The 13,457-nt window shown below is 43.8% G+C and overlaps 1 protein-coding gene across 4 annotated transcripts in view; it reads left to right on the top strand.

Annotated features, from left to right (window-relative positions):
- Positions 1–13,457, top strand: part of LOC132394582 (protein PRRC2A-like) — a 146,874-nt gene that overhangs the window by 56,214 nt on the left and 77,203 nt on the right. For 3 of the 4 annotated variants that reach the window (XM_059970897.1, XM_059970898.1, XM_059970896.1), the window contains exons 11-15: positions 192–375; positions 1,888–1,983; positions 4,723–5,077; positions 5,960–6,132; positions 12,411–12,726. In XM_059970897.1, the coding sequence (XP_059826880.1) occupies positions 192–375; positions 1,888–1,983; positions 4,723–5,077; positions 5,960–6,132; positions 12,411–12,726 (1,124 nt within the window). The remainder of the gene's footprint in view (positions 1–191; positions 376–1,887; positions 1,984–4,722; positions 5,078–5,959; positions 6,133–12,410; positions 12,727–13,457) is intronic. The other variant, XM_059970899.1, reaches the window with a different exon arrangement.

The raw sequence follows: 13,457 nt of genomic DNA, 5'->3' as shown, positions 1-13,457 counted from the left end.
TTCATTGAGATTTATTGCTGCCACTGTAAATTGTTTCTCTTCAGGTCCTTATTCCAGCAATTTTGCTGCTTTCTTCTGTTTTATGACTTCCTGTTATTGTATCGATCTGATTTACATGGACTGTTATTACAGTTGTCTTAATGCAAAAATATGAAGTCTGTAGGTAACATAGGTAAATCTTCTTTGTAAAGGGACGGCCAGATCAATCGACCTGAAAGGCAAGAGCTGCGCAATTCTGAGCATAGGAAGGAGACCCCTTCGGAGGAACATCCGTCTGTGAAGGCAACCAGGAGTGAAGGTGCAGCCCCTGCTTCATCAGAGCTGGGTCCACCCCCTAGAGTTCCTACCAATTGGGGTCCTTCTGTGGATTACCAGGTATAGAACAAGAGAATAAATAGTTTATTACCTATGAGTGTGTTGAGGCTCCTGCTACTATCTCCTGTGTGGGGTAAACAAAGGCATTAGAATAATCATTTACAGGCCATTTGTTAGAAACTGATTTGATAAATGGTGTACAAGGTGGATTTTATTTGTCAATACATCAGTTTTCTTTAGCAGAGTCCAAAGTTATAATTACTGCATCCATGTAGGTCCAGCTTGAGGGGTGTGGGGACATTACAACTAATACAATAATGGGTGCTTTCTGGTGGTGGGGAGGGTAATGGCATTTTTGGCATGGTGTGTGGCTTATAAAGCTCAAAATCCGTACTGGATATCCGTACTATTTGCTGTGATACTGGGTTGACTGCCCGATCTGTAAGAAGTTGGTACCTGCTGTATAGAGTGAGCTAAGTAGCCATAGATATTGAGTTTACTATTCCCTCTGCACGATAATAAACCTCTTGGGTATAAATTTAAACCCAAATCAACCAGTGCTTATATAAACCAGATCCAAGTTCAAGGATTTGTTATTCAAGCAAGATTTTCATTGCACATAGGCACACATTCTTGTGCATATACTCAACTTTGACTTGTGTTTATTTTCATGTGTAGCCTGACACAAACAGTGCCATAAGTATGATAGACTTGTTATTTCCCAGAATCTCATCCTATGATCACTTGTACAAGAGCATTGATGGGTTGTATCCAAATTTTGAAACTTTATCCCTGTTCCTTTATTATTCCCCTCTGCTTTTCTGATCAGACTCCCCACTTGTCCTGTGCAGAAATCACCTGAGCCAGAGTTATATATCCTTTCTGTTAACTTGTATGTCAATTCCTTCCTTCGCTCTCCCCCCACCCCCCCGAGTAGCTGGAAACAAGCCCTCCAAGAGTGATCCTTTGCCTGGAGAGATACTGCTTCACAGGGCCTGCATTCTGACTGTACCCAGGATTTTTATTCAGACCCAGCAGGACTCGACCTCTGCACGTACTTCTCTGCCATCCCATTTACCTAAACTAGGGTTTTGGGAGGAAACCCATGCTGATGAAGATAAATAATTCAAAACATTTTAAAATTTGACTCCTGATGAAGGGTTTCGGCCCGAAACGTCGTCACTACCTCCTCCCGTAGATGCTGTCTAGCCTGCTGAGTTCTGCCAGCATTTGTGTTTTTAATTTTAAACAGTATTTGTTTCTGTGATATTTCTGGCCTTGATATCTCTAGGTATCTAATGACCTTTGTTTCATGTCTTAATTGAACTGAGAGTGTTGTGTGATGTGGATCGTTTTGGTTTTGGCATTGTGTATTTAAAAGTGCAAAGGGTTTCCTTTACAGCACTGTCACTGGGGGGAGATGATTATGAAAAGTGATGCTGTGGGAGTTTAATGTGTTACCTATTTTGATATCTACTAATGATTTTTTTCCTTTCATTTTGTTCCAATGCCTGCTACTGGGCTGAAAAGATATATCTGAACATGTTAATTTCAGTAACTCTGTCTTTTTAGGGTCGAAGAGCAGGCATGGGCTTGTCCCATGAGCATCAGGTTACTCACGGGCTGTACAACATCTTCAGGCAGGCCTCTTCCCTCAGCATGCACCAGGTTTGTAGGGCTAGCAATAGGTTACGACAAGACCAGCTTAGGTCAAGTTTCACAAAAGTGTGTCTCAGATTTAAAATTTAAAACCGACTTTTAAATAACTTTGTGACAGACAGGTTCTATGTCCAGATAAGTTTTAAGAAACTGCTCAAGATCTGTGATACAAAACAGGGCATCTGAGAGCTTTGTGAATGGGAGCCAGGTGGAAAACTTCCTGGGAGATACAAGCGTGTGCACAAGTTTTGTGGTCTCTTTGTGCTCCTTCCTCACAGGGAAGGAGAAAACAGAGAACTATCGCCCTGTTAGCCTAACGTCAGTCGTGGGGAAGATGCTTGAGTCCATTATTAAGGACGAAATAGTGGCACATCTTGATGGCAGTAATAGGATTAGGCCGAGCCAGCATGGATTTACCAAGGGCAAATCATGCTTGACTAATCTGTTGGAGTTTTTTGAGGGTGTAACAAGGATGTTAGACGAGGGTAAGCCAGTGGATGTTGTGTACCTAGATTTTCAGAAGGCATTCGATAAGGTGCCACATAGGAGATTGGTGAGTAAAATCAGAGCTCATGGCATTGGGGGCAGGGTTTCAACATGGATAGAAAACTGGTTGGCAGATAGAAAGCAAAGGGTAGCAGTGAATGGGTGTTTCTCGGACTGGCTGGAGGTGACTAGTGGGGTACCACAGGGCTGTGTATTGGGACCACAGCTCTTTACGATTTATGTCAACGATTTAGATGAGGGCATTGAAAACTATATCAGCAAGTTTGCTGATGATACTAAACTGGGTGGCAGTGTGACATGCGAAGAGGACGTTAGGAGAATACAGGGAGACTTGGATAGGCTAGGTGAGTGGGCAGATACTTGGCAGATGTCATTCAATGTGAATAAATGTGAAGTTATCCACTTTGGAAGCAGGAACAAGAGGGCAGAGTATTGTCTGAACGGTGTCGAGTTAGGTAAGGGAGAAATGCAAAGAGACCTAGGAGTCCTAGTTCATCAGTCAATGAAGGTGAATGAGCAAGTGCAACAGGCAGTGAGGAGGGCAAATGGAATGTTGGCCTTTGTTACAAGGGGAATTGAGTACAAGAGCAAGGATGCCCTTTTGCATTTGTACAGGGCCCTGGTGAGACCACACCTGGAATATTGTGTACAGTTTTGGTCTCCAGGTTTAAGGAAGGACATTCTGGCAATTGAGGAAGTGCAGCGTAGATTCACTAGGTTGATTCCTGGGATGGCAGGGCTGTCTTATGCAGAGAGATTGGAGAGATTGGGCTTGTACACGCTGGAATTGAGGAGATTGAGAGGGGATCTGATTGAAACGTTTAAGATAATTAAAGGATTTGATAGGATTGAGGCAGGAAATATGTTCCAGATGTTGGGAGAGTCCAGTACCAGAGGGCATGGATTGAGAATAAGAGGTCAGTTATTTAAAACAGAGTTGAGGAAGAGCTTCTTCTCCCAGAGAGTTGTGGAGGTGTGGAATACACTGCCTCGGAAGACGGTGGAGGCCAATTCTCTGGATGCTTTCAAGAAGGAGCTAGATAGATATCTGAAGGATACGGGAATCAAGGGATATGGGGACAAGGCAGGGACTGGGTATTGATAGTGAATGATCAGCCATGATCTCAGAATGGCGGTGCAGACTCAAGGGGCCGAATGGTCTACTTCTGCACCTATTGTCTATTGTCAAGGGATTACAGCTTGAAGCCAATGAAAAGAGTGATGGGGACAGTAGATTCAGACTTCCACACAAATCTGTATGAACCTGCACAGCCCCTGGAAAGTGCCAAAATAAATAGACCAATAAATATTATTTTGAAACTTTTAGAAGTCTTTTGCTCCACCTTTCTCCCCAACATGAGATTCAAACAACATGCAGAAAAATTTTGGAGAAGCTCAGCACATCAGGCAGCATCTATGGAATGTAATAAACTTGTTTGGCAAGACTGGAAAGGAAGGGGCCAGAATCCTATCAGATTCCTCCTCCATCCTTTTTCTGTTTCCACTTATCCTTCTTGCATCACCCCAGATCCCCCACCCATCTTGCGCCTCACCTATCGCCTGCCAGCTTGTGCCCACCTCTTCTCCCCCCACCCCATACATTATTCTAGTTTCTTTTGCCTTCCTTTCCAGTCCAGGTGAAAGGTATCAGCCTGAAACATCAACTGGTTATTTCTTTCCATAGATGCTGCCTGACTTTCCTACAGCAAGTCCTACTCTCTTTCTTCCCTGACATCAATTGCCTAGCTCTGTTAGTACCTTTTCCTTTCAAAATCATTTTTTTTCCTAAAGGCATATTATGTAGATTCCTTTAATCCTATATTTATCCCTGAGACAGGGACATCTTTGGTGTGACTCAGTAGTCAAGATCAGCATTGCAAATACCCTATTTTTAATTTGCCCAACAGCATATGGACTGAAATTGGTCAAGCTGCTTTGCACAACTCCCCTGTGTTCAGATATCCAGATCACCCCAAGAACATTCACTTCCCTTGGTTGAACAGCCTTTTGTGTGCCAGTGTGTTCTGATCCATTTCCGCAGTTCTTATAGTAAAAATTTGCTGCTCTGCCATATTAGCTGTCTATGTTAAGCTGGAGTTTTAATACCAAGACTGTTGGGGGTGGGCCCTATATGAATAATACTGCAGCAGTGCATTTGATATCTACCTCTGTCCTTCTGTGTGGATGCCTGTAATTTGAACTGGAGCCTTCACCTCAATCCGCCTTCTTTCCCACTAACAGGATGTAGCCCCTCAGGACAAACCTGGTGCCCTGGCTACTCAGAAGGCACCAGTAGGCGAAGATGAAGATGAGGCCTGGCGTCAGCGACGCAAGCAGTCCTCCTCTGAGATCTCTGCTGCCGTAGAGCGGGCACGGAAGCGGCGTGAGGAAGAGGAGCGCCGCATGCAGGAGGAACGGCGGGCTGCCTGTGCCGAGAAGCTGAAGCGCCTGGACGAGAAGTTCGGGGCCTCTGAGAAGCGGCAGAAGTCTGAGCAGGAGAAGGAGGAGGCATCGGAGGGAAAGGAGAATGAGGAGCCAGTCGGCTCTAACAAACGTCAGAGAACAGCCAGCAGCAGCAGCTTTGAAATGACACAGGGTATTTATCTCTTACTTGCCAGTCCCTGGGTAAACTTGCTTTCTGGTTTTCCTTAATCCACCATGTTCTTCCAACCCCCCCACCCAGCTGGGCACACAAGTGTGACTCTGCTGGTGTTCAGTTGAAGTGCATGCAAGTAGTTTGTGCTCTTTCTTCCCCCACCCCACTTCAGAATTGGTTGCTGCATTAGGGGGAAGCAGATCAACCTTGTGTGTGTTTTACATTTTATTTATATTTTTTTAAAAAAGGACTTCATCCAGGAGCTTAGTCCTTTTATGTATGTCATCTTGTTGCAGTGATATTATCTGTTGGAGTATTTCCAGAAGCTGAGCGGAGATCTGATAAAGTTTTAAGATTGAGGGGCAGAAATAGAGTAGACAGGAAATATGTTTCCCAGCATTGAAATGTCTAATACCAGAGGGCATGTATTGGAGGAGAGAGAAGATAGATTTCATGGGGGATGTGAGGGATAAGTTTTTTTTAACTCAGTGGTGGATGCCTGGTATGGTAGCAGAGGCATATACATTGGAGGCTTTTGGATAGGTACATGGATGAAAGGAAGATGGAGGGATATGGACATTTTGAAGGTAGGAGGGATTAGTGTTTGGGTGTTCCTGCTTATTTCAGACTGCTCTGATTTGTATATTTTGACAGGCTTTACCATTGCCCACACCCCTATTCCACGCATTCATTCAGTGCACATCTCTAATGGTGGTGAGGGAGCAACCTCATAACTCTGATAAAGGTTCTCCACATTGCTGTTGGGCAGATGCGCACTGTCTGGTTGCAAGTATGAGACTCACCTGATCTAGCTGGAAGTAATGAACAGAGGGAATACAATTAAATACTAATTGAGCTGCATATTTTTTTCATCTTCTCCAGCTGATCCCCCGCCTCCCCCTGAAAAGGAAACTATTGAAGTGAAAGAGGAGACGGGAGTGGTGAGAGTTGAGTCGAAAGTAGAAGTGGTGGTTCCAGGGCGGCAGACGCAAACTTCACAGGGTTACTCTAAATACCAGAAGTCATTGCCACCCAGGTTTCAAAGACAGCAGCAGGTAAGCTTTGTGGTCAAGTCGTCGCTGGTACATTTCTTCTATCCTGAAGTACATCACCCAGTGATCACTTTGAACTGTTGTTAGTTGATTTGCTTTTGAAAAGCATGCACGGAAAAGCAAACATCTGTTCACTTTTTTTGATCTCAGCATGCTTAATATATATAAAAAAAAAAGTATTGCAGGAGTACTGCCACATGCTTGTATGCCTGACAAATAGCTGGAGGAACTCGATGGGGCAGGCAGCATCTGTGGAGTGGGCTGCACAGACGGCATTTTGTGTTGAGACCCGTCTTTAATAGCTTCATGTGTCTACAATATTGGCCAGAATGGGTGTGATTAAATCCCATCATGTTTCTTTAATTGTATGTCGTCTAGGATTTGACTGTAAATTACATACAATGCTGTAACTTCCTCTTCATATTGCATTTTTCAGGAGAAATAGTCCCACTTTGATTTGGAGGTTTTTGATAGCCTTAATCAAGGGTACTGTGCTTAGTAGAGGCAGCTTTTTTTTTAATAGACTAGGTCCACAAGAAGGGCTATACAGATACTGCCTGGCCCACAGAGTTCCTCCAGCAGTTTGGGTTTTTAACTCCATACTCCAGTATTTGCAGTCAGTTGTACCTCCAGACTGTGGTTGCTTGCAGTAAGTTAACACTGTTATGAGAAGTGCTTCTAACCATGGCGCACTGTTGTCAGGATCTTATGTAGGTGATAGCTCAGTTGGGAGACAGTTTATATGTATCTGACCAAAGTCTTGCAGAGGAAGTTACAGGGGTGAAGGTGATAGAACATAAAACAGTACAGGTGCTTTGACCATGATGTTGCACTGACCTTTTAACCTACGTTAAACCCTGCCTTTCTTCATTTTTCTGTCATCCATGCATCTAAGATTCTTTAAGGTAGCTGCCACTGCCCCGGCACTCAAACTCACCACTCTGCATTTTGAAAAAAGCAATTTGCTTTTGATACTCCACTCATTCATTCCTCTAATCTCCTTAGTTTATATGAGAGGTCATAATTTTTATTTCTGGGGGGAAAGTCACTTGGCTGTCTACTCAATCTGCTCACCTTTATCAAGTCACCTCTCATCCCCCTTTGCTCATATCAGAAAGGTGTAGAATATTTAAATTCTCTGCTTGCCTTAATCCAAAGCATAACTGGTTTCTCTTCCCACAGAAGCTGCTTAACTGGCTGAGGTCTCATGGCACTTTCTGCTTTTGATCAAGTTGTATCTGATTTTATAACTGGAGATTTATTTTCTTGCGGGATTTCACAGTAAATACTAACAACTTAGTGAAAGACTGGACAACGGGACATTTATTGTGTAACAAATGACATTGTGCAAATATAATAAATAAGCAAGCAATAAATATCAAACACAAGTTGAGACCTTGAAAGTGGGTCCATGGGTTGTGGGAACAGTTCAATGATAGGATGAGTGAAGTTGAGTGACGTTAGCCTTTCCAACTCAAGAGCCTGATGATTGAGGCTTTTCCTGAACTTGGTGGCATGTGTCCTGAGGCTCCTGTACCACCTTCCTGGTGGCAGCAGCATGAAGAGAGCATGGCTTGGATGGTGGGGGTCCTTGATGGATGCTGCCTTCCTATGTCTTCCCAGTGGTGGAGAGGGTTTTATCCATGATGGACTGGGCTGTATTCGCTACTTTTTGTAGGTGTTTCTATACCAAGCCATGATGCAACCAGCCAATATACTTTCCACCACACATGTATGGAAGTTTGTCAAGGTTTTAGGTGGCGTGCTGAATAAACACAAGTTTCTAAGAGTGTAGAAATGCTGCCATGCTTTCTTTGTAATGGCACTTGCATGTTGGACCTGGGACAGATTTTCTGAAATGATAGCTCCCAAGGAATTTAGTTGCTGACACTCCTTAGCTGTGATCCCCTGATGAGGACTGGCTCATGGACCTCTGGTTTCCTCCTCCTGAAGTCAATAATCAGCTCCTTGGTCTTGCTGATACTGAGTGAGAAGTTGTTGTATGGCACCACTCAGCCAGATTTTCAGTCTCCCTCCTATGTACTGTTTTGTTACCACCTTTGATTTGGCCAATGATAATGTCATCAGCAAACTGGCATAAGTGTACAGCAAGTAGAACGGGGCTAAGCACACAACCTTGTGGTTCACCTGTGTTGGTGGAGATTGTGGAGGAGATGGTGTTGCTAATCTGAGCTGACGAGGTCTGCAAATAAGGAAATCATGGATCCAGTTGCACAAGGATATATTGAGGCCGATGTCTTGAATTGATTAGCTTATTGATTAGCTTTTAGGTGATGATGGTATTGAATGCCGAGCTGTAGACAATGAAGAGCATCCTGAAGGAACTGTGAAATGCCCTATGTTATTGACTTGTTATGCCGATAGGCAAATTGCAGTGCATCCAAGTCACTTCTCAGGCAGGAGTTGATATGTTTCATCACCAGCCTCTAAAAACACATCATCACAGTGAATGTAAGTGCTACTGGATGATAGTCTTTGAGGCGTTCTTCTTCGGCATTGATATAATTGAAGCCTGCTTGAAGCACTTGGGTACCTCAGACTGCTGAAGCAAGAGGTTAAAGATATCATTGAACACTCCAGCCAGTTGATCAGCACAGGTCTTTAGTACTTGGCCAGGTGCCCAGTTTGGGCTGGTTGGTTTCTGTGGGTTAACCCTTCTGAAGGATGCTCTTGTGTCGGCCTCAGAGACTGAAATCTCAAGGTCTTCCGGGGAGTGGTGGGTCGTCTGTGGGAGTTTGTGAAAGTGCTTCCATGTTTTGACGGTTTACTTTGATGACAGCATTCAAGCCCTGCCACAGCTGTTGAGCATCCTTCAAATTTGGTCTAGAATTGCCACTCTGCATGTGAAATGGCTTTCCACAGACCTGGACCTCTTGTATTTTACTTGGTTGCCAGACCTGAATGCCTTTGATCTGGCTGTCAGCAGATTATGGATCTCATGGTTCTAGTTGGAGAACACTGGGTCTTGTAGGGACACACTTGTAAACGACTATTTTTATGAAGTCTGTGGCATCTGTGGTGTATTTGTTCAGATTCTCGAAGTTGTAGAACACAGCCTAGTCCATTGACTCGAAGCAATCCCTTGCTGCTCCTCTATCTTCCGCAACTGTCTTTTTATTGTCCTTGTCTCTGGAGACTTGCCCTTTAGCCTATACCTGTGTGCAGTTAGTAGGAGAGTCAAGAGATTGGATTTCCTAAATTGCAGTCTAGGCATTCCTCGTAATACTATAGCAGCGGTCAAGTGTGTTGTAATACGTCCCTCCCCCAATGCTGGAGGTGCTATCTTGATAACTGGGCGTGGATTTCTTCTCACACACAATGCTGGTGGAATGTAGCAGTAACTGCTGCATTCTACCAGCATTTTGAGTGTGTTGCTTGAATTTCCAGCATTTGCTGATTTCCTTGTTTGTGGATTTCTTCAAACAGCTTGACTTTAGTCCCCAGGGTAGGCTGTTTCTTGTTTGCTCATGAAGGTACTCTTACCTCAGATGCATAGTCCTTTGCATATGTGAACTGCAGCCAGGATCATAGAGGAGAGAACTCATAATTAGAATGGTCAGTACTTAATCATTAGATGTTCCATGTTGGGGAAACGAGCATGAGCAACCAGCACAAATAATGGTGACATCTTTCAGACAATCCACAAAACTACTACTTCTGCTCTCACTCTGTGTGCGACTGAAGCCTGTAATTTACATTTTGATGTGTTTGTGGTCTGACTGAGTGAATTGGAGCTTATCCTGTCTCCACGTAAACTTGGCATGGTTGAGAGCCAGGTTGGGAACAGAGTATGCGGCCTGATGGTGGAGTGTGAACCCATGATTGGTTCCGTTACTTACTGATCTAAACAATTAAGGCATCGAACAAGTTTGATATCCACGAGGAAAAGAGCAGAAGGGAAGCAGATGTTCAGTACCGTCTGCCTGCGTTTGAACGATCTTCATTCCCGCTGCTTGCTGTGGCTGGATGAAGGTGCAGGAATATTGGGACTAGGACAAGGGTTGATCAGTGTGCTTTGTGGATTGGGCTTGATTTTGAGGGCTCTGCAGTTCATGTCGTGTGTTTCTGATTTTTGTTTATAACACCTTAATTGCCATTTTGTGCAACTTTTAATCAGGGCATCTCTTATAAAATAGTTCTGTGGCCTACAGTCAACTAACAACACAGTACTAAATTGAAGTGAGCTACACTGAACATTCCTAGACTGTTTCAAGGACTCCGCAGTTTGATGTTTAATATTGTTATTCGCTTATTTTTGCCACTTGCATGATTTTTTCTTTTGCATGTTGGATGTTTAATGTTTTCTTTGAATTGGTTCCATGATGTTTCTTTGTTCCGTGGCTGCCTGCAAGAAACAGAATCTCAGAGTTATATAGTGCATGCTTACTTAAGTAAAAAATATATTTTGAATCTTTGAGGACCACTGCATACGAACACCATAAAAATGCACAATGCAGCATAGACCCACACTCTTACTCCACCCTTTTTGCAGTCTGGTCAATTCAGAAGCCCTTGGGTCTTACCAGCATATCTGGCATGTACAGAGTGTGCCTTGTCTCCATGAAGCACAACACTGCTATTCCTTGTTTCCCTCTGTGACAGCAATCTTACACTTTGGTCCTCAGTCTTGTTCTCCAGCGACTGTATATTTGCTAACAAGATGCTGGGTTGCACAGGTTTAATACCTCAACGTTTTAGTGTGGCTTGGAGTCCTCCCGTCCTCTCTAACAATGGTGATATACCTTTTATCCACTTAAAAGTGCCGAGTTCTTCAAACAGTCATGAGATAGCTAGTTCGTTAAGATGGTTCAAAAATATGTAACACTTAACCAACAGGCTGGTATATGTCTAGGGGAAAAGGAAATCCAGCCACATACCAACCCCACCTCCTGTACACGCAGGTGCTGTGAGCATCAAGTTTATGCCTTGCGCCCGCGCACAGTATCAAATTCACACCAGATACCGTTATGAAATACACTTTAAAGAGTTTACTAAAACTAAAAGAGTACTAGGCAATACAATATATATGAAAGAAAAGAAAAAGCAAAAGGCACCAACTTATCAAAGTTCAGTCAGTTTAGTGCACATCGTTGGAGCTCAACCATCGAACCATTCGACCCCTCGTCACTTTCCTCCGACCTTCACTCCCGGGACCACCCCTGGTGGTCAACCAAGCAGTGCAGTGCACGTCCACCTTCCTCGACGTCTTCCTCCTGACTCTCTCGAAAACCCGTGAAACCCCCGCCCCCAAGTTCCCAGCCTCACAAGACAAAATAACATTCCCCATTAGTTAACAAATGAATACAATCCCCATATCAGCAAGTCTAAAGCTAAACAACTGCGAGAGAAACACTTATCAGACAAAGAAGCATTCCTACTCTTAACAAACCAAAGAAGCCATTTTGAGTAACGTACACAGGACATTGTACAAGTATATTACTTAAAAGGGAAATTGCATACTGCAGATTGCAGTGAGTAGTTTTTGTTAGAATATACAAGAGCTAAATGTGGGTCCTCTATAGGTAAGGCCATAAGACATAGGATCAGATTATTCCAGTCAGCCCATCAAGTCTGCTCTGCTATTCCATCATGGCTGATCAGGAAATGAGCAACTTCTGCCTTAAATATATGCATGGACTTGGCCTCCACCACAGTCTATGGCAGAGCATTCCACAGATTTCCTACTTCCTGGCTGAAAAAAGTTCCTGCTTACTTCTGTTCCTCAATTTTGAGGCTGTGTCCTCTAGTTCTGTATACTCCCACCATAGGAAATACACTCTCCATATTCACCCTGTCTAGTCTTTCCAACATTTGATAAGTTTCAATGAGACCCTCCTATGTTCTTCTAGATTCCTGTGAGTACAGGCCCGAAGATGTCAAACACTTCTCATATGTTTACATTCACGTTACACCCATCATCTACTTTAAACTTGCTGGCTCATCCTCAGCTGTATTATCCTGGTTCCCATCCCCTGCTATATTAGTTTAAACCACTCCCAACGTCTCTAGTAAATCTGCCTGCAAGAATATTGGTCTCCCTCTGATTCAAGTGCAACCTGTCCCTTTAGTACAGGTCCTTCCTACCCCAGAAGATGATGAATGAAAATTGGTCTGAAGCAAGTGATGGGTAGTTTGCTGCTTGTCCTGTTCAGGTAGCCACCTTGAGAAGAGAGGGGGTTCCAAAGATTTAAAGCCTTGTAAGTATGAATGATGCCACCTGATCATACTCCATTGTGGTCTGTCGTTTCCCTTTAATTTAGGAACAACTGCTTAAGCAGCAGCAGCAACAGTGGCAGCAGCAGCAACAGCAACAGCATCACCATCAGCAGCCGTCCTCCCAGCAGGCTCCATCACAGCAGCCTCCACAGCCTCTTGCCATGGCTCCGTCAGCACCTATGCACCCACAACAGCAGCAGAAGCCGATGTACCCTGGCTCAATTGGCCGTCCACCACCACCTCCCATGCCCCCCATAGGCTATGACCCGCGTTGGATGATGATGCCTCCTTACATGGACCCTCGTATGATGCAAGGCAGGCACCCCATCGACTACTTCCCACCTGGCGTTCATCCATCGGGTGAGTAAAACTTGCTCCTCTGACAGTTTGATACTGTGTTCTGACCCTGGATTACATTTTTTTCATAAAGTATTAAAAGACGTGTAGTTAGATTTTTGGATGTTGTGTGAGTGCACTGTTATGGGGTTAGTACAGGAGAGTGGTGCAAAGGTGAAAGTTCAGCCATGATTTTACTGAATAATGCACAAGTCTGAGTGGCCTCTCATTCTTAGAAGCTTATCGTTCGATGTTCAACTAGAGTGTGTATATTATTGGTACCAATGTGAAAGGCTGTGTGTGACCTTTCCTCCAATTTCCTGTCTTGAGGGCTGGCAGAAGAATGAGTGGGAGGGAATGTCATTGAAACATTTCAAATACTGAAAGACCTAGCCAGAATGCATGTGGAGAGGGTGTTTCAAATAGTGTAGTGCCAGAGATGCCTCAGAATACAAAGTTGGTCCTCCAGAACAGTTGAGGAATTTTTTTTAGTTAGAGGGTGGTGAATTTGAGATTCATTGCCACAGACAGCTGTGGAGGCTCAGTCTTCGGGTATATTTAAAACATGTACATGAAACTTGCCCCACACATCTTTTAAACTTCACTACCCCAACACCTAAAGAATGTCCTCTAGTATTTAATTCTATCCTGAGAGAAAGATTCTAACTGTCTATTCTATCTACACCACATACTCAAATTTTAATAAAGCCTCCCCTCGGTCTCTACTCCAACAAAAACGGACTCATTTATAGTTT

The sequence above is a fragment of the Hypanus sabinus genome, chromosome 5, assembly GCF_030144855.1.
Source record: "Hypanus sabinus isolate sHypSab1 chromosome 5, sHypSab1.hap1, whole genome shotgun sequence".
NCBI lineage: Eukaryota > Metazoa > Chordata > Chondrichthyes > Myliobatiformes > Dasyatidae > Hypanus > Hypanus sabinus.
The sequence above is the reverse complement of the archived record's forward strand: the minus strand, read 5'-3'. Positions and strand labels throughout refer to the sequence as shown.